Source organism: Chelmon rostratus, chromosome 14 (assembly GCF_017976325.1).
Source record: "Chelmon rostratus isolate fCheRos1 chromosome 14, fCheRos1.pri, whole genome shotgun sequence".
Lineage (NCBI taxonomy): Eukaryota > Metazoa > Chordata > Actinopteri > Chaetodontiformes > Chaetodontidae > Chelmon > Chelmon rostratus.
This window is the reverse complement of record NC_055671.1, coordinates 799,466-820,174: the sequence shown is the minus strand read 5'-3', so window position 1 is coordinate 820,174 and position 20,709 is coordinate 799,466. Positions and strand designations below refer to the sequence as shown.

At 40.9% G+C, this 20,709-nt stretch overlaps 1 protein-coding gene across 2 annotated transcripts; it reads left to right on the top strand.

Annotated features, from left to right (window-relative positions):
- Positions 1-939: 939 nt before the first annotated feature.
- LOC121617401 (tumor necrosis factor alpha-induced protein 2-like) lies at positions 940-11,343 on the top strand. 2 transcript variants are annotated; one of them, XM_041952572.1, is made up of 13 exons: positions 940-1,088; positions 2,785-3,355; positions 4,345-4,559; positions 4,939-5,686; positions 5,774-5,888; positions 5,961-6,071; positions 6,177-6,277; positions 6,532-6,642; positions 6,766-6,901; positions 7,531-7,653; positions 7,761-7,916; positions 8,971-9,092; positions 10,494-11,343. In XM_041952572.1, exons 2-13 carry the CDS (start codon positions 2,811-2,813, stop codon positions 10,813-10,815), a joined length of 2,805 nt encoding a protein of 934 aa, XP_041808506.1. In that variant the 5' UTR covers positions 940-1,088; positions 2,785-2,810; the 3' UTR covers positions 10,816-11,343. The 2 variants fall into 2 exon arrangements, with proteins under 2 accessions (XP_041808506.1, XP_041808507.1); XM_041952573.1 differs by lacking the exon at positions 940-1,088 and having other exon boundaries at positions 2,726-3,355.
- The last annotated feature ends 9,366 nt before the right edge of the window (positions 11,344-20,709 follow it).

Sequence of the window (20,709 nt, the reverse complement as noted above, 5' to 3'; positions counted from 1 at the left end):
GCCTAACAGACCGAAAAAGGTCACGTTGTGTTTGGCTGCTTGACCATAAGGGGTGGAGCTAAGGATGGAGGAATTTACAGAAGAGCAATGATTGAATTTAGCGTAGGTCTGTTCACTACATTGTTGTGATGTCTGAACAGCTGGGTGTACTAGAAATGGGACAGCACATCATGTTACACACCAGAATGTACACTAGGTGGCAGGAGGGGGCCACAGTGAATACAGGGACATTAAGGAAATGTTGAAATACAGGGTTTTTATAACTTGTTGACATGTTCTTTTACATGGTCATTTTCTAAAATTCCACACATCAACACTGAGCCATTTTAAACATATACTCCACTCATTTATCCCTCAGCTCTTTTATTTTACTGCTCTGTTCTTTGTGTGACACTCGAGCCTTGACGTGACTATAGTGACCTTGAAGCTCTGCTGTAAAGCAAAGACAATATAGCAGCAGCACCAGTGTTAATTGTCATTTTAGCTCTGGTCAGTCCACTTAAAATCTTCCGCAGAGGAAAAATACACCACTGATGGTGTATGAATGGAATTTAGACTCAAGGTCACGGACACTGAATCATCCTCATAGTTCATTTTCAACTTCCAACAGAAATCAGTCAGGGTGATGCACACACACACACACACACACATGCAAACCCACAGACAGGGTGTTTAGAGCTGATAAAAACATTAAGTACTGCAGAGGAATGCTCTGTCCTATTCTGTCCTTCACTGTACAGTTAATGCAATTAGTGTAATTAGAAGTGTCCCCAGGGTGTGTGTGTGTGTGTGTGTCTGTGTGTCTGTGTCTCTGTGTGTTTGTGCATGTGTGTGGGGGGAGTAGGGAGGGGGAGAAAGGACGGGACGGGCCTTTCCTCAGGAAAACATATCACCTTCTACCACAATAGAGCCCGTCAGGAAACCACAGGCAGCCACATTGCTCTCTTGAGTCACCGAGTACTTTTGGACACACTCTCACACTCATCAGTCACACACACACATGCATACACTCCACAGCCTGGCAGTCCACACAGCCAGCACACTCCAGGATGACATTGTACTGAAACACAGCTCGGCAATCTCATCAGGTAAGTCCCATTTTCTACACTCACAGAAAGTGTTAGAGTTTGGAATCCGATGATTTAATTTTCATTTGGGTCCATAGAAAGAATTGTTTTGTTCATTCATGTGTGCTGATGATTAATATCAATGTTCAAATTATCACATTTATCTGTAGAAAGTTATCTATTTTAGTCACACAGGAATTGGTGCCTAAACATTTGTTGTGTTGAAATACGTTTGAAACAGTCATTTGTGTTGTTCAGTGATCTTATGAATCAGAAAATCACACTTACTGTTTTCTTCATGTTATGGTGAGGAAACTCACATTTGAAGGATATTCTGTTCATCCTGGTTTAGCTTTAGTTAAATATGTTCAAACATAGAAAAAAAACAATAAAAATTGCATGTGCATGCCACAAAGACAAACTGGGTGAAAAATGAGAAAAGATGGAAAACAGAGCATGCACTCTCTTTACCTGCATGGCTACATTTCATTTTCAAAATATAACACAACACTGCTGCTGTACCCCAGTTTTGGAGAGTTTTCTCTTATAACTATGACAAAAAATGAGCAGTTACGAGAGTATTAACAAAGAGACCATAGATAAGAAGAAAGGTGAACCATCCCCAAACAATTCAAAGCAGAAAAATGCGTACTTTAGACTTAGCCTGCAGATGTGCCTTACCCTAAGGCATCAAAGTTAATAAAGTCTAAATATGTACATTTACAGCACGATTACGTTCCCACACTCTTAATTTACATCTTGGATCAGATTGTTTCAAAATAAATGAATTGAGACATTGAGAAAACGATTAAAACTAAAACTGATGAAATGATCTTTGGATAGGTGTTTAAAACAAAGTTTTCCTCTTGATGTTTCCCCGAACAGTGTTTCCTTGCTGAGCTGCGGTGGATGGGAACACGAGGGAAAGAAAAACATTTTAATGTACATATGGGAATGGGAGTCCCGAAAAACTGAAAAAAATGGAAACACAACAAAAAGCAACAGAGGTTTATTTAGAATTCTGACAAAATCTTAAAAATAATTCACCATTAAAGTTGCCCTCAGTAAGAAAAATCTGAAAAATAGGACATTGTCTCCCGAATTGCAGGAGAAAGATGATAGCTAAACCTCAAAGCATGGACTTAACAGAATCAGTAATCAGAAAATTTCATTCAAAGAGTCAGATTATTTCACTTTAGTTTAACAGTAAAAAGAGATAGATGACTGAATCCAAAAACTCTATAAAAGAATACCTTCACAGTGAATATTTTACTTTATATAATTCAAATGCCACTGTGTTTGTCTTTCTCAAAACACTGATGTATGTTTGCCAATTGTAAAATATTTATATGAAGTTGGAGTTCAGCATGTGTAAACGCAGTAATATTTTGAAAATATATTTCTTTTTTACTTTGTGAAGTGCATTGCATAAGCATCATGTAAAAGGATGTTTTTGATTCCCGTCATATAATCTCTCTGATGGCTGATGTACCATCAGAACAACAGTTTCATAAAATATGCAGTGAAACAGAGTCCTGTCTTTTGTATAGGAATTTATCAGGTATTTTGCATTGATATCCTGTTTATTAATTCTCTGTTATTAGTATTTCCATACTACATCCCAATTTTAAATTACCATTAAGGAACAGTTTTTGTCAGAAAAAATAATTATTTTCTATAACCACTGTTTGAGTGAACGTTTCTTCTTGTATTGCAGTTTGTTAAAAAATCTCAAGTGCAACCATGCCCATTCTGAAGAAGCTGCCGGGAAGGTCCAAGAGCTGCCATGAGTTCCCCAGAGTAAACGGTGAACTGATCCTGCCTCGACTGGACTTGGACCTCAGGGACTTGAATCGTCTCAATGACATGAAGGAGCTGAATGACCTGAAAGATCTGAACAAGAACCTGAACCCCTTTGAGGATGTGGATCTGGATGAGGATGAGGGGAATGGTGGTGACATGGGCCTCATCATGGGGGAGGTCAGGGGTAACCTCCAGCTCAGGTCCTCCCGTGATGGTGAAGAGGAGGAAAACGAAGTGAATGCAGAGAGACATGGGGCAGGGAATCCTAAAGGGAAGCCTCTCCGGGGGACCCTGGAGCGTATCTGTGGAGTGTCACCCCTCAAAACCCTAGGAAAACTGGGCAAGGGCCTCCGTATATCGGGACGCAATGTATGGGGAAACAACTCTCCCCACTACAGCCCTGGAGACTCCAACACTCTCCCACCAGAGAGGGAGAAAAGGAAAGGACTACGCAGGAGCTCCGAAGGAATTATGACCCTGCTCCGGTGAGGAGGGGTGGGGAGGAAGAAGAGGTCAAATCTTATGAGACTAAGCTATGGTGTGTCATTGAACTGTGACGAATTTGGATTTCTGATTTAAAATATTTAAATGCTTCAATAGTTGTGGATGGCATTTTGGTTGAGTGCACACAGGAAAAGTATGAAATCTATTAAGACTATTATTATACAGCACTGTATAAACCTAAAGAACAATGTGATTACATAAGATTAAAAAGGAATAAAGGGAAAATGCAATGCATTTTTGCATTTTTATGGAACCACGGTGCTGCAACTTTCTTAAGGGCTCTACTATCGTCCAACCATCCATCAGATCAAATAAAATAAACTGGTGGAAACCACTCCTCTACTTGGTAAAGCACATTTTCAGGAATCAACTGCAAAAGAATATTTTAAAAAATAAACAGCAAATAGTATCCCATAACATCAACAGAAATCATCAGAACTCAAAAGGACCCCACACAAAAAAGCCAAACAATACAGTAACGTAACTGTAAGAAAAACTGATAATTTTTTGAGGGTCAAGGCCTTTTTGAACAGCTGAGTTCTAAGAGTGTGAGTCCCAGAGGAGACCCTGTTACTGTTGCCGGTCAGTCATAGAATGGCGTATAAGTGCGCTTGTTTCCTGAGGAGTTATGTAATATGCTGTAGCACCTTGCCGATATACGGAAACTTCTTTTGTTTTTAGTGACATGTTTACTTGCTGGGCTCTCTGTCTGGGACTATTTTTAACTGAGGCAGACATGCTTACAGTTGCACAGTTGAACAGATGTGTGAATATGTGGCATTCCAAACATAGCTACTACTGGGCCACACTGTACAGTCCAATACAAACCTCATATCTTAAGTCTCATAATTGTCATTCCTATTCATATATCCCTATATATGCAAATCATGCAGTTTGATAATCTATCTTTTTCAAAGTCCTTTGGTGGCAGTCATTCATGTTCTTCGTTGCTGCTGTGGATACTGTGAAGCTTTACAGGTCGACGTAAGGAGGAGCGCAGAGAAAGCCTGCCCTGTGGAAACCTGAGCACAGACAGCGAGGCGGAGGCTTCCAGGCGGCCCTCCTTCATCAGGATCAGTCTAGGCAAGCTGAAGAGGGAATCCATGTCAGACAAGGCATCCCAAGAGACTGAGGAGGAAACAGAAGAGGAGGAGCTGGTGGTGAAAACCAGAGAGCCCCTCTCAGGTAACAATCAAGAAAACATCACAAGTGAAAATAAAATCGTTGCGAGAAGTTTCCCATATGTTAGAGAACTTTGTTCTTCCTGCTCGAGATTCAGCAGTACTTCCTCCCAATCCTAGACAACTCTCTGATGAGGCTGAGAGGTCCCCAGATCCCTGAGTCATTGGGTTCAATCACCACCAGACTGTGAAATCAGGAAATGACCACACTTCCTCCTACTCCAGGTTCCTCTCGATAGAAGTTCAACCGAGCTACTGTTCACAAACTCCACAGGGAACTACTCGATAACCATAGAAACAGATATACCCTTTCCCTGTTTGTTGGTCAACCCTCTGTTATGTGACTCTTGCAGGTAAACTTTTTCTCTCCTTGCTCCTCACAGTACTGGAGATCCTGCAGTTGGTCAACCACAGGGACCTTCTCCTGGCTGACACACACATTCAGGAGCTGGAGCGAGAGTGTGAGCTGCTGTCTCTCCTGCCTACTACAACTACTCCCAGCCTTACTCCCACCCTTTGTCCTAGCACCCCTCCTGGCATGATCCCCCTGTCATCCTCCCTAGATGACTCCCTCAGCTCCAATGCAACACTGGACTCAAGCCGGCGTAAGGCTAAAGATGTGGAGCTCCTGTATGAGGCCTTGCAGAGGGAAATGTGGGATGTAGTGCGGGAGTCCCTCCGCCAGCCCAGCGCTGGTCCCAACCTTGGGCTGGTGGTGTTGGTGATCCAACAGGAGGAGCATGCTGATGCTGCCTGGGCCCTGAGAGAGGAGACCAAGCCAGAGCGAGCTGGCACCCAGATCCCACCCAGCCAGCGTCCCCGGCGACTGAAGACGAAGTGGAGGCAGGCTGTGGCTGAGGCTGCAGACTGGAGCCTGCCACATCAGGTAGACACCCAGGCGGGTCAGCTGGCCTCATACCTTGAGCGCCTGAGAAGTCGGATGGTGGATGACTTGGATGCAGCAAGGAGGAATGCTGTATCCATTTACCCAGAGGAGTTTGCTGCCTTCCAGGTGTATTTGGAAAGTTATCATCGAGCCGTGGCCAAACGTCTTCAGACCATTACCAGTGGCCCGCTGCAGGTCACAGACGTCTATTCACTTCTAGACTGGTTCTACAACATCTACAACAGGTGGGGTACCTTTATTAGTCAGCAAACCTGGATCCAGTTCAATAATGAGATATCAAACTTTGAAACTGAACTTCTTATGTCTATCAGGGATGTCCTAGGAACCATTGGCACAACCACACCGATCAATTATGCTTTGCTGGAACCCATTCTGCCCCAAGTCACTGTGGACAGACTGGAACAAGACTGCATCAGCATCGTCAGGGTAAGAAACTTTATTTACAGACAGCAATAATCTTGCTAGTAGATACATTTTAATTTTATGCTGTATTTTCAGGAGAAGGTGACAATAGAATTGATTCAGGTTCTGGATGAAGAGGAGAGGCGATGGGCCCAGACTTTGCATATAGAAGAGTATCAGTCCCACCTGGCACGCTCGGTTATCCAGGTACATTGTCACATTATCACTTGGGAACTTACTTTTTATGATTTTAATAATGCTTTTTATCCTAATATACAGCTGTCTTATTGCTCATGTCTTTCACAATTCCAGAGACTGAAGGTGGACTTGGACAGATCTACATCTGTGAACCAGTTTCTAGGGGCAAGAGTGGCTCGCTGTAGTGTAATTGGACTCTCTGACTTTCTCTACAAGTGAGTGTATGCAATCAGAGAGGCATAAAATCCAGCAGGTGCAAAGTAGAGTACTACTGATGTTGGAATATGGATTTATTATTTTTTTCACAACCTTTGTTGAATGTACTGGTATTTGTTTTTATTCAATGATGTCTTGAATACAGAGCAGATTTTTGGGCAAGCCCCACTGTTTTTACAGGACAGGACATGATTATTAATTTATATCTTGTTTAAGCATTCAGTAGGTTCTCATTAAACCCCTATATGTCCAGTTTCCAGAGGAAGGTGGAGATGTTTCATGAGACTCAGGCAGAATTTGGAGACCGAGGGGACGGATATGTTTCCAGGACCATAGCTCTGGTGAACTGCTGCCCTCCTCTCAGGTTGATAAACAATTCATTATTCAACTGATTTGCATTTATGTATTTGCAATTTTTATGTTTTGTTTTAAACAACTGAACTAATTTGCTCAAAGTTCAGCTTCAAATCTCCTGTGTATCCTGCAGATCCTTAGTGGAGCGCTGCAGGCAGTGTGACCCACAGGGCAGCGAGGAGTCGGCACAGAGAGCCAACTCCTCCCTGGACAGAATCATCAACCAGTCTGTGAGGGTGCTGACTGACAGACTGTTTGAACACATCAGGGTGAGTAAATCAAGAGCCAGTCCCATCCTAAAGTTTGTTTCGCTTTAATGAGACTCTTACAATGCACAGGATGTATGATACAGTGAGCTTTGAAATCCCCTGAAAACATTTCCTCCTGGTTTTCTTAGTTGAAACTTGAAAAAGACAATCAATTAGGTTTCCACAGAAGAGGTGACTGTGGAAAAAAACAGCTCACAACCATGATGCAGTAAAAAGTTTGTTTAAAAAAAGTTGGAAAATACTTAATAAAACAATGAGGTGACACACTGCAAAAATCCCTTAAATGCTCAACATTGAGACACAGAGCAGTCTGGGTAAATAAAACTTCACATCTTTGGAGTTTGTCAGCTCCTAGTAGTAAAAATGTATTCAGATCTTTTACTAAGTAGAAATAGTGACCTCACAATGAAAAAAAAAATTCCATCACAAGTAAACGTTGTAAGAGTTTAGAGTATAAAATCTTAAGCTGCAAAAATAACTAGTAACTGCAGTCATCAGTTAATTGTAGTGCTGTAAGCAAAAAATGTAGATACTCAAGAACAAACAACAAGCGTTGCACATATGGTACTTGAGTAAATGTAGTTTTTTGTGTACTCTGTTAATCAGATCTTGGTATGTTGTTGTTCCAGCCTTTCTTTGACAAACTGATAAAGAGAAAATGGTTGAACAACACAGAGGCCTTTGAGGCTATTGAAGCCAGCATTAAACAACACTTCAAGAGGTTCAGAAGGATGGACTCTCCACCTTATCAGGTAACATTATTGGATCAAACAGGTGGTGTTAAACATGTTAAAGTGCTCTGCAGCATTTGCTTTAAGCTTATGTGTAACCAGTTAGTGATTCACTTCATGACTGATAGACACTGGTGGGTGAGGTGCACCGGCGGGTTCTGGTAGAATATGTCCGAGCCATCATGCGGGGACGGGTCATCTGCACATCCTCCAAGATGAGGAAGAGGATGGCTTTCCGCCTGCAAGACGAAGCCAAACAGCTGAAAGGACTCTTTAAGGATCTGGTAAGTCTGTACTTGAATCTGGCAGTGTCATTGAAGAGGACACATTTAGTCTGATTTGACCTGATGTATACTCTTGAATGTGACAAAGAACTCTTCTGACCCCTAGAAGGAGAACAAAATCCAAAGCATCCAAAACAGAACTAATAACTGCTTTTCAGGAGTCCCTCAGTATTGTAAAACAATTCCAAAATGCTGATTTGTAAAATCACTGAGCAGTGCTGGCGCAGGGAATGCAGAGTCTGGTGGCTGTGAATGGAGCCTGACCCTCGAACTTCCTAGGTCAGGAATAACTCAGACAGTGTTGATACACTGAGCTCTGAAAAATGGCTGCCGTCAGGGAGATGGAGATGGATGAAGCAGGCTTACGTTAGCACTTGCCAGAGGGGGCAAGAGGGTGTAAAACAACTCGGCCTGACAGTGTGGCATTTGCCCCCTCTCTGTGCGTGAGTTCAAACAAGTGTCCGTCACCTCGCTGACAACAGGAAGCCGCTGTGTTCAGAAGGAACTTCCTGTTCCTGTCAGCTGGCTGGCTTTGATGTAGTTCTGGGATGGCCTTGGTGGCCTTTTTCGCAGAGGAGTGGGATGAAGTGTCTGTGGAAACTGGGAATTTGTGGGTGGGGGGGGGGGGGGGCTTAATGGCTGTCTAAAAAAACTGTTGTTATTTTTAGTGAATGCCAAGCCAAAGAATTCTGCTTTCTTTTTTCTGAGTGTTTGAAGGAAAAACAGGACCTAGAAAAACAGAGGTGGAGTTTGTTTTTCACTTAGTAAATGACTTAAATGTTTGGCCTCTCACCTTTAGAGGTATTAATTTATAGTTCCTCTGAAGGTTTGATTGTTCACTGCTGGTCATGTCTAATCTTAAAAACACACTTTAAATCGGAACTAGAAGGAATCTGGATAAATAGCGATAAGAAATAACAACTTTGAACTTTACATTTAGTTGAACAAACTTCCAAAGAAAACCCAATTCAGCGACAAATTTTAAGTTTTGTAATAAACCCTTGTTGCAGGGTAAGTAAACTATTTATACCTTTTTGTCTTCTCTCTACTTCAGGAATCAAGTTCATCCTGGTTGGACAGCATCATCTGCCACCTCGCTGACATCATTCTCTTGGAGGACACTCCCTCCATCCAGATGGAGGTTGCTGTCCTGGTGAAAGAGTTTCCAGATATACGGTGAGAGATTTAACAAATTAATGGCGTTGGAACATTTTTATTTCTGCCAGGAAGTGTCTATAAAAACAGATATTCTCTGTTCTGTACCCCCAAAGGTCCTATATTCTTTTATGCTTACTGCTACACATTCACTTTGCTGTTTTTGGCACTTAGCCAAAGCAAGGAAAATGTAACACTATGTATGGAGTTTTTTTTTTGTCACAATGGATCAAAACAAGGAAAAGAAACACGGAAACATATCTACATTAACTTAGCTATTTTTGGAAAGGAGCATGGGTCTGTTTTGAGAATGGATGAGGCTGAGAGGCCTCAGTGGGGGCAGGGGGGAGGGGGCTGTTTGTGCACAGATTAAGACTCAGGTGATAGTTGGCAACCTATGACCGTGTGTGACGCATAACCCTCTGCGGAGCAGACAGGAAGCTGCTGCCGAGTACTTCCTGTTCCTGCCACCCTGCAGGAGACAGACTGGTGCCACACTTGGAATCAAAGAGGGAGAGGTGTGGAAGAGGAGAGCAAAACATAGTAGTTCAGACCTGGAGACATGCTAACTCACTGCTTGACTCAACCCTTTTGTTTACTGTATGGCATCCCCTGCTGGTATTTTAGGAGATCAAAGGCTGCCGGCCTTCCTTGAGTTTTCTGGGTGCTTCATTTAGCTGCAGTAGAGTCCATTCATGCACATGTGACTGTAGCTGCACATGGGCATACACATCAGTCCTTATTGAAACATGTACCTGAACTCCACTCGAAAAACAAAAATGTACTCATGCGTTGTTGAATAGTTTGAAGCCATTAATCTTTTGTGTTTCCAGATTGTGAAAAAGTCCTCTTAGTTAGCACTTCAACAGTACTTCATCAAGAAGACCAACTGGAGAGTGAATAAATTACTGTAAAAAACGAAAAAAGAAAATGACAAATCCATTTACCAACATTTATAATTGCATTATAACCAAATAGAAAGCATAAACACCAGCCAAAAGGATTTTTCACAACTTCACTAAACAAGGATTGAAGTAATATATGTGATGAAATGCAATGTGGCATGTTACCAAAGCTGTGTCAAAAGACTAGTATAAAAAATAATAATTAAAAAAAGATATTAGCATGTGGGATCGATTTTTGTAGAAATGTAAATTGTACGTACGATACACAACAAAAGTGTACAACAGTCTATAAAGCATTAGAAATTGCTTATTAACCATTAATATATTATAACACCCTTATAAAAAGTAATTTTTTTGGAAAGAAGCCCCTCATTCTGTTCATTTCCAGAAACAGATGCTATGACTCAGAGAGATGTGACTGTTACTCAAAGTCATAGCCTTTGACGACACCAAACAGACCCAATTTCCATTAATACCCGGCTACCCCCCTTCCTCCCTGTATCCTTCCTCCCTGCAGGAAGAAGCACATCTCCACCCTGCTGAACATACGAGGAATGATGCGGCAGGCGGAGCGCCAGGAGATCCTCAACATTGTCAAAGACTTTGAATGCCGAAATGCCCTCATGTGCCGGGACCATGCCCTCTTTTCCGACATCCCCATCACCTCAGAGGTGCACTGCATCAGCCTGGGTCTCCTCCGCCTCGCCATGACTGTCTCCAACTGGTTCTCAGAACACCGTCCGAGGCGAAACCGCAGGACATGTACCAGAAATGCAACATCTCAACATGCTGAGAGCCAGAATATGGAAGACATAAATAAACTTCACAGAGAAGACTAGTTGGTGTTTGTGTTAGGAGAGCAGTCACAGTCATGCTGTGAAGATACCGATGAGATGTACATGCACCTTGACCAAAAACTGATTGTATCAAATGATATTACCAGCCACTTAAAGAAACTTGACTTCAGGTACTCCTTGTACTGTACATGCTCACAGACTTATTGACATTTCTCCATCTCCAGATGTGCATTTTATTGGAAATGTGAAACAGGCTGTGTATCGTCATAGCTCACCATGATTTGTAGTATTTTTTATGTTGATCAGCACATCTACAGAAGTAAATAAGTGGTATCAATAATCCTCAAAATGTAACTTCAGTCTTTTTTAGCCTTTTATCCCTCCATATCATAGCAGAAACAACTGCTAGCAGATGCAATGCAACATGGTGTTTTGCTGTTTAACATTTATTTACCCAACCATATATGCCCATTCTCTGGTATATAGTCCATGTGTGAGGATATGGTGTATGGAAATGTAAATGTGTTGAACTCTCACTGTGAATGAAATGGATCTGTTGCTGGAAACATAATAAAAACCCATTGACTGGGTAGACTAAACAGATTCAGCAGCTCTGTCATTGTGAATATAAATTAAGTATTCTTTATATCAGGTGAAATCAGGTGGGGATAGTTTTTCTCTGCATACTCTTAGAATGGATATGTTGTTTTACAATTGTCTTATTCTGGCTTCTTCTAACTTCAGGTGTTGTTGCCCCTTGAACATGGGAGTGTCAGACACTAAGTCTGCAGCAACAGTGTGTTTACAATACAAACCTGACAGAAGGTCTGACGCAGAACCAATGCTGCCACTACATATACATCCATCCTTCATGCCTAGGCTGTTTATCTTAAGGATATGGTAGCTTTGTTCAGTAAACTGAGAGCTTCAAATATGGGGCTCCACCATGGCTACTATATGACCCTCTGCCGCTGTACAACAAGAGGGGTCATACACCCTGAGGCCAACAACGGGATGTTTTTCGATAAACAAAGATTTCCTGTTGTCCATCGAGGTGCCAACGGATGCTTTTATTGGAGCCAAGTTTACGTTATGCACTAGGAGGGAACTTCCCCTCTGTGGTCCAGAGTGAAGGTGCAGCAGCCATGGAGCTTTTTCATGTCTGAGCTGCTCGTGGGCTTCTCAAAACACAGTCAGCCAGCCTCAGCAGGGTTCATTCTGCACACTGACCTCTGCGACTCACTGGCTCTAAATCTGAATTTGAATGACCAGCTGGCTCCTTTGAAATATAGAAATAATTCCTGACATGTGATGTCAAGTTGTTGGATTTTATAGCTGGTTGGACACACTGAAACACATGGAATTACAAAATGTGGCCAGGTGTGTGAGCACCTCATCGTCCTCACAGCAGCTAAAGTTTGGTCACAGGTCCCCAAGAGGACATGATGGGCCTCAGCTGACCTTTGTGATCGAACTAATTTATATATTAGATTTTGTTTATATTTTGTGGCAAACCTGACCAAACCCTTTATACATATAAAAATACCTAAAAATAATAAAATAATAAAAAGAATGATTTGTCTGATTACCCACTTACACCTACATAAAGTCTTACATATCCTCTTCCACCCTCATTCAAACATCCAGAATCTATAAATATGCAAATATTATTCATTTCAAAAGTGTACCTGAAGATGTCTCCTGCTTTACTGTTAAGTCCATTCTCATCCTCAATGTCTGTGCACTGAAGGTTTCAAGTTTCCACATCATGCTTTCCTACTGGTGTGTCTTAAACTGAGATTTAAGTTGAGCAGAGAGAAACCGTCAGCAGCTGAATGTGAAAACAGTTTTCTAGTGTCAAACTTCACACACGCACATCCATCACTCTGCACACCGAAGCTCAAACATCACAGTTAAGGAACAATACTACATTTTTAATTTCAGGGAATTTGAAGGTTGGGTAAATATGGAGTTGGGGTTGACAGTTACCCCTTGCTTATGTGTTTACTATAAGCATGTGGTGCACTATAAGCACATTTAAGATGCTGACAGTAAGTCATTAGATGAGAAGTGTAAATAAGTGGACTGTCTATCTGTTGGGCCCTGGTTGTAAAAACATTCATGATGGCCAGTTGCTCAGAGATGAGTTAATTACTTGTGTTAGAGCAAAGCTCCTTAAATGTCATGTTTAGTCCTGCAGCAACTTCCTCTTATTGACCTGTTCAATTTATGGCTAAACATAATCAGCATGCAAACTTGTTGATGGACAACAGGAGAAAGACTCATATGTGTAAAAAAAAAAAATCCAAACGTCCTTAAACATTTCTTCAAGCTGTTTACCTGTTACCAACAATAGACCTCAGATATCTCTGACCTTGGACTGCACCATGCAGTTGTTTTTATTTTCAATATGTTCCACGAATTTGTGGAACAGAGGAAGGACATTAAGTGAAGTTGGCATCAACTGAATGTTAAGTTTGGCTGTGTGGCTACTGAGTCATATGTATATCTAACAGCATTATCAAACATCCTCTCATATAGCAGGCTGAAGGCGGATGCTGGACTGCTGTTTTCCAGGTATCCTTGATGGGGACTACCATCCCTGACTGAGGAGGGCAGGTAGGAATGAGGGCCAAACTCTTGGAGGTTTCCCTTGATCAAGCTGTTAAAGGTGGAACGGTCCACAGTATCACAATGCAATCCCTGGGAAGCACTCCCCTGCTTCCTCTCATTAACACAGCTCTGCAATGGAAAATCCATCTGCCTGTATTTGCTGTTTGTTTTCGGAAGCAAGCCATGCCCTGTCTTTGTTCACACTGAGATGCATTTTTCATGGTTCCACTCTTTTCTGTTTGTTTGCTTCTAATGCAGTGTTCCATATATCTAAAACATGATTGTGTGTTGTAGCTGAGAAGGGCACTTGTTCAGGTCAGGGCTTGTTTAGTCTAGACAAGGCCTTTCCACAGTTGTTTCCCTCATACTCCACTCAATACATCTATACCTGTAACTCAGGGACTAATATACCAGCCCACTGAATTACTGGGCTGATATTGACCATTTAAATCAGATATGAGCCAGTTAGTGCTGTCCACCTCCAAAATGAAGACGGGAGCATTAGTGTCAATCTGTGAAAAGCAAGAAAACCTGGTCAGGACAGCTTCAGTGGCTGTGCATGTCCCTATATTACCACTGACAAAGTTAGAAATTGCTTTATATGATTGAACTTGAATTTAAACATTTCAGCACTGAGGAATATAAAATTACTTAATTCAAATAATATAGAATTGAAATACCCAACAATAAAGATAAGGACAACAACAAATAACAAAACCAATAAGACACATCACTAGTAAGAGGAAAGTAAATGAAAGTCAAAGATAAGTTTTTGGGAGTGATTTAAAAGCTGCAGATTCTCATGCAGGGACATCCAGAGCTGAGTGGCTCTGACTGCAGAAGCGGAAGACTTCACTATTTTATTAGCTTGCATTTATTTATTATTATTATTATAATTTACTTATTTACAGTCACTTGCACTCACAGAAGTAACTTTGCTGTTGTTGTTTGTCTGCTGGGTTTGACTTGTCTAGCAGCATGTCTCAAGAATGTGTGTGAATGTTTTCCACTCTTCGTGATTGGAAGTCATAATGTAGGCATAACTTTGAGCGTCTCTAACAAGTTAAAGTGTCTACACATTGCTTCCACAGTCCAGGAGCCAGGAGATGGTTAGCTTAGCATAAAAATTGGAAACAGGGTCAAACAGCTACCCTTGATCATGCAAAAGCTAAACAAATTCCACATACCAGCATCTACAGTAAAGCTCACTAATGAACACATTCACATGTAGAGGTGCTGGTAGTTGAATTCCAGTCTCCATGAAGCTATGCTATTGGTCTGCTGGTTCTAGCTCCATATTTAGTGGCTAGACATGTGGACAAGTGGTAGCAATACTGTCATCCAACTCTTGGCAAGAGAAGGGAGTAAGTGTAGTTCTCAAAATGTTCTCCAACTATTCATTGAGAGAATAACTATAACTGTTTTCAACCTGAAACTATTTAACCTCCATTGTCTATCATAGGGATCAGTGCTGACCAAATCAGTTGCTTTATTGTAGAGACAATGAACAGTTATATGATGAGACCTGTTTTGCAGTATCAGCAGACACTTGAAATCGTGAAATCAACCAAAAGCTATTAAAATTAAATTACACCTATTTGCAGCAAAGCTATCCTTTAACTGGTTTGGTGTTAGTTTACATTTAGATAATTTAATGAGGGTTATTGAATCAAAGCTTCATCATGCCTAACATGTTTTATTCACTTAGACTAGGTGGTTTTGGTTGTGGGCCGGTCAGCCAGCACGTTGTGTAACCACATAGAAACGACCCATTCTGACATGACCCATCAGAGCAAGATTCAATGGAGAGAACCTCCTGTCCTCTCCCATGTCTAGTATACACTGTCTGTCAGGATGGCTGCCCACTTGAACCAAAACAATGGTGTACTTCGTCACTCCTGATGGGATATCCTGATTTATGTTATCCAAGTGTATCCATCAAGTGGATCTTTATTTAGCGATGAGGAGCTGCCTGCCCCACCTGCCGCTGCCCACTCAACTCCAAATCAGACATGCCAACCTGTTTGTTTCTTTATCAGCAGTCACTTTAAATCATCAGTCTCAGACCTTGGTCACAGACGGAGCAGAGGAAGTTCACCTTTGTTCAAAACAGGGACTACAGTCCAAAATAGACTTAGACCAAATCATTTGTTATTCTTAAAATTTATCAGAAAACATATGCACACATCAAACTTTCTTTCTTTGAATGTTGATACATTTGATTTATGCTAAAAGGTATCCTGGGTGGATACATGGATATAAATATTTTGCTCAGGTCTGTGCTGGCCTGATGCCACTTATACTGTAAACATCCCAACCTGTGGAGTTATTTGTTTTCCTTTGTTTAAACTATTTTGACGTCTATATAATAGTGAGAAAAAACAGGAGAGGCTTTGCTGGTCCTGAATGTCTGTATTTATGCGAGCACATCCCCTGGCCTCACAGACCGGGCCTTATTACAGCAGCAACTCTAATCAACCAATGATACAGAGATAAATAAGAAGATGGAAAGCCTCTGACCTCCAGGTGGTGATCATCAAAAGAGGCAAACCAAGTGAATTATAATCTTTATTAAACTGTCATTCACTATTTTTCTATGTTAGTGGTATGGATCTATGGGGGGCAGTGTTGGTCAGTCAGTCAGTCTGTGGATCTTTGATGGATTACGATAAAATGTTGTGACATTCATGGTCCGCAGACCACCAGCGGGTTGATATTTTTGGCTTTTGGTGAAATGCCTTGGCAGCCATGGAATGGATTGCCATAACATTTTGTACAGACGTTCTAAGTCTAAAGACATTCAACTGATGGCTCAAACTGTACTTTGTGTTGAGTGCTAATGAGCAGATTTAGCATGCTAACACACTAAATGAAGATAGTGAACATGGCAAGCATTATACCTGCTTAGCATCAGCATGTTAGTATTGTCATTATGAGTGTGCTGATCTTAGCATTAGCTCAAGGCACCGCTACCACTGAGTACAGTCTCACAGAGCAGCAAGCATTGCTCTGGAGCTTACACAAAGGAGCATTTGAGCTTAAGTTAGCAGTCTATCTTTACCTGAATTTCCTCAGTGTCACTGACTGAACTTCCAGCTTAGTTCCTAAAATATGCAAATCTTAGTGGTTCCTCCTTAATATTGAAAAGAGCAGCATATTGCCAAACTCTGTTGCTGTTCCCCATTTGAATGTCAAACACATACACATACTGTATTCATTGCCATAGTGAAATCATAACTGCACATATTGCAGCTAGTTAGTTTTTCTCTTTGGCTGAGTTTGCATGAATAGAAAGTAAATATGCAGCATGCAACAGTGCTTAAAACATGATTTTCCATGTTGAAAATGGATTAAAGACCTCATCACCTCGAAGAATGACAGCATGATTAGAATAACTTTGCCTCTTCTCCTTGTTGGTGACAGAGGGCTGCATTCTCTACAGCTCCCACAATAACTTCACAAAAACAAGGTTAAAAATAGATGAGAGGCAAAAGAAAGCGGAGAGAGTGAGGATGACAGTGAATGATTGTGTTGTCACGTCTTTTCATGGAAAACAGGGTGGACAAACGGACATCCTTACACACTGTGTGTCCTAGAGGCCTCATCTTTACACTCTGAGAGGAATTTCTGTTGTTGTAACCCCAAAAACAAACATGGTCATAGCAGCCTACATGCATGTATCAGTCGATCAATACAGCAAGAACTTTTTGTTGCTTACGCTTGAAAGTGGCCCCGGAATAGTTTCCTGGTGACAACATATTTGTGTCTGTCAGTATTTCTGCCAGTAAAGAAAGGTGATGCACTGTATGTCTGACTAAATGCAGCCAGTGTTTTTGAAGAAGCCTCCCCCATGCTGTTTTGTCATAATATCCCCTCTGTTTCTACCGTTAACAACAAATTTATTGGCTCAGGCCATTTGCAAGAGCGGAAACTACTTTGCATGGCAAGGAATAAGTCTGGAGCTAAACAATGGTTCCTCTTGTGAAATATGGCAACAGGGTCTCACCTTTGGCTCCTTGTGCCTTCTCCCCCAGCTGATTTACGTAAGCAGGTTGTGTTCTGTACCCCATCAGGAAGAGGTGTTGCAGGAAACCCAAATCTGAGGTAAGATTTAGAGTAAACTTATAACGTTAGACCCCAAAAGCGAGCTTATCTGATCTCTCAGGGAGGTGAAAGACAGGGTAAACACAAGTGTGACCTGTGCACCAGAACCAACAGGGAGCCAAATACTCACTTTACTGGATTTGATTATAGGCTGTGTTGTTTCCACATTGCCAGGAGGTTGTGCTGACCTAATGACGTAACCTGTTTATTGTGTTAAATTCCAGCAGTACCAATTATTATTAAGCTGCTCTCTGATGCACCAATAGCTTAGAACATGATAAAACAACATTATGAAAAGAGAATCAAAACAGGTGAAGATTGAAGAAATGTACCGGAACAAATCATTGACACATTGTTGAACACTGTGTCTTTGCTCAATAAACTGAACGCTTTATTACACCTGTCAATCATCAGTTTATTCATTTGGTCAACCTGCTTGTCTGGAGTCTGTGAAATATTTCAAATATTCTTTATTTCCAGCTTCCCCATTGTGGCCATTAGCTGCTTTTCATTGATTTATATTATTGTTATTTGATATCTGAGTTTTGTTCCATTGGCCAGACTAAACAGATGAGTTAAAGATGATACTTTAGGCTTACAACATATGATGGGAATTTCCCACTACTTTCAGACATTTGATGAGCCAAATAATGATAATGACAGTAACTGTTAGAGATGATTCCTTCTTCAATAATAAAAAAAAATCTTTGGTTTCACGGAACAATTCAAACATAAATTCATTTTCTTCTTTTTATCACATGCTATTGGTAGAAATTTTGAAATCTTAAGCTCTGTTCCTGCAGGAAGTACAGCAGCTTTCTAAGTAAAGCTAGATCCTACACAGAAGCGTCATTTGGTGATCACAGTGAAGTTACATATGCATTTTTTATATAGATGTTGAATACTTCACATGAAGAAAAGAACAATGCAGAGCTTTAGACAAGTTCTTAACTGTGCTTATTTTGCTTAATTCAGTTGTATACATCAAACATTTTTTATTGCTGTACTCAGTATACATGACACCAACACCAGTTCAGCAAGTGTCAATAAATGAACAAACAGACACATGAGGTCATGTTGTTGTTTTACATTTTGTAAATAGTAGCTGGTCTGTCATATTAACAGTGTTTTCATTGAATTAATCAGAAAACCATGGTGGCATCTCCAAAGCATACACAGGAAGTAATTAAAGAGTTTTTTGATATCAGTTCAAAAAATTCACATTCACTTCCTTCCAAAAGTGGTCCTAATGGACCTGCTGAAGAATTTTCAGATTCTTGTCAGCCAGCTCCTCTTCACTTTGATGGGTGCACCTTCATCAGGTGATGATGACTGATGTCTCCTCAGTTGGACGCTACTGGCTGCGATTAGGCGGACAGCTGGTTCCTCCTCAGCCAGTAGAGTCTTCAGCACCAGCAGCTGCTGCTCCATCAGTTGAGGGATGTTTGACACGTATGTATAGGTGTTTCGCTATTTTCAACATGATGGCAAAGGCATGTTTTGTTTTCAGTTACAAAGTTGCAAACGGAGGAATAATGAGCCTTCATACATTACCAGCGCAATGTTTTGCCACAAAACTTACACTGAAGCCTGGTACTGTTTCATTTATTTATCCTGTGGATAAACTGGTAAGTGTATTTTTCTCTTGTTTTATCCATTGACCATGCCAAAACAAATATATAGTGTGCTAGAGAATGTTATTTGTTGAGATCAAATAAAAACATGATTCTCAAATACAGAATTGTATAAAATATATAGTGATGGACATTAAATGAAGAACACAAATGTAATGGAGGATTTCTTGTCGCTGTCAGTGCAACAGAAACCCTGCTGTCTACTCAGCTCGAGGAGAGATGAATTAATCATCATCTCAACATCTCATGCCACTTTTATTCATTTCAGTGTTGTGAGTAAAATTTGGTTTCAGACATTAAATTTCTTTCTTTTCTAGATAATTTCCACCTGGCTAAGCCGAGATAAAACAGAATAATTATTACCTATCTATACAAACATCAGCATTCCTCTCTAGTCCAGCTGAGTGCAGATGATATAAAAGCTCTAAACACCACCAACCAAAATGGGTTGTGAATGCAGCCTGAGGTCCCAGCAGCTTCTCTCACCCCTTCATGAACCCCCATCCATCTTTCATCAGCGTGGAGTTAAAGTTTGAGCCTAATCACTCCACATCCTCTCTGCACTCCTGCTGACGGTGCACCACAAACTTGCCCTCTCACACTTAACAATTGGTCTGTTTGACCTTTAACACATGAACCCACTCATCTTTTTTTTACTTGCCTCTGTACATCTGCATGAACACACCATGCATTCTCCTGTCTGTGTTATACAACAGGTCACAAGCACTGACTTGTGTGGCTCATGAAACCAGCTGAGGGGCAGTGGGGCACCTGCCTGACTCAAGCAAACCAAGGAGGTATTTTGTGTTAAATGGAAACTCAGTGGTGAAACCTTCAGGCTAACAGTGGCATAGCATTATAAGGTAGCAACACTATACTGTCTATTTCTAAACATGTAAGCATACTGTGCACAAGCACAGATAGGTACCATTTCTTAAATGTAAACTTAATTCAAGTGAATGAACAAAATGTTTAGATATCTAGGCTTTAAATCTTTAACCAAATGAACCTGCAAACTAATATATTGGTAATGCATTGGATATATTGGATATGCAGACTCTGCATATGGATGCAGAGTATATTTGATGATTAATTTTTGCCATACATTTGATGAATTAATGACATGATAGACAATAATCGTTTGTAGGTACACTACCAGTTAAAAGTTTGGACACACCCTCTCACTCAATGGTTTTTCTTTATTAGTTTTTTTACTTTCTACATTGTAGATTCATACTGAAGACATCAAAACTATGAAGGAACACATATGGAATTATGTAGTAAACACAAAGGGTTAAACGACAGTCAGTCATTACTCTGAGACATGAAGGTCAGTAGATCCGGAAGATTTCAAGAATGGTTTTTGCGACTGCACTTGAGGATACATTCAAATGCTATGATGAAACTGGCTCTCATGGAGATTCCCCCGAGGAAAGAAAGACCAAGAGTCACCTGCTGCAGAGGATAAATTCATCAGAGTTACCAGGTTCAGAAACTGCAAATTAACAGCACCTCAGATTAGAGCCCACAAATGCTTCACAGAGTTCAAGGAGCAGGCACATCTCAACATCAACTGTTCAGAGGA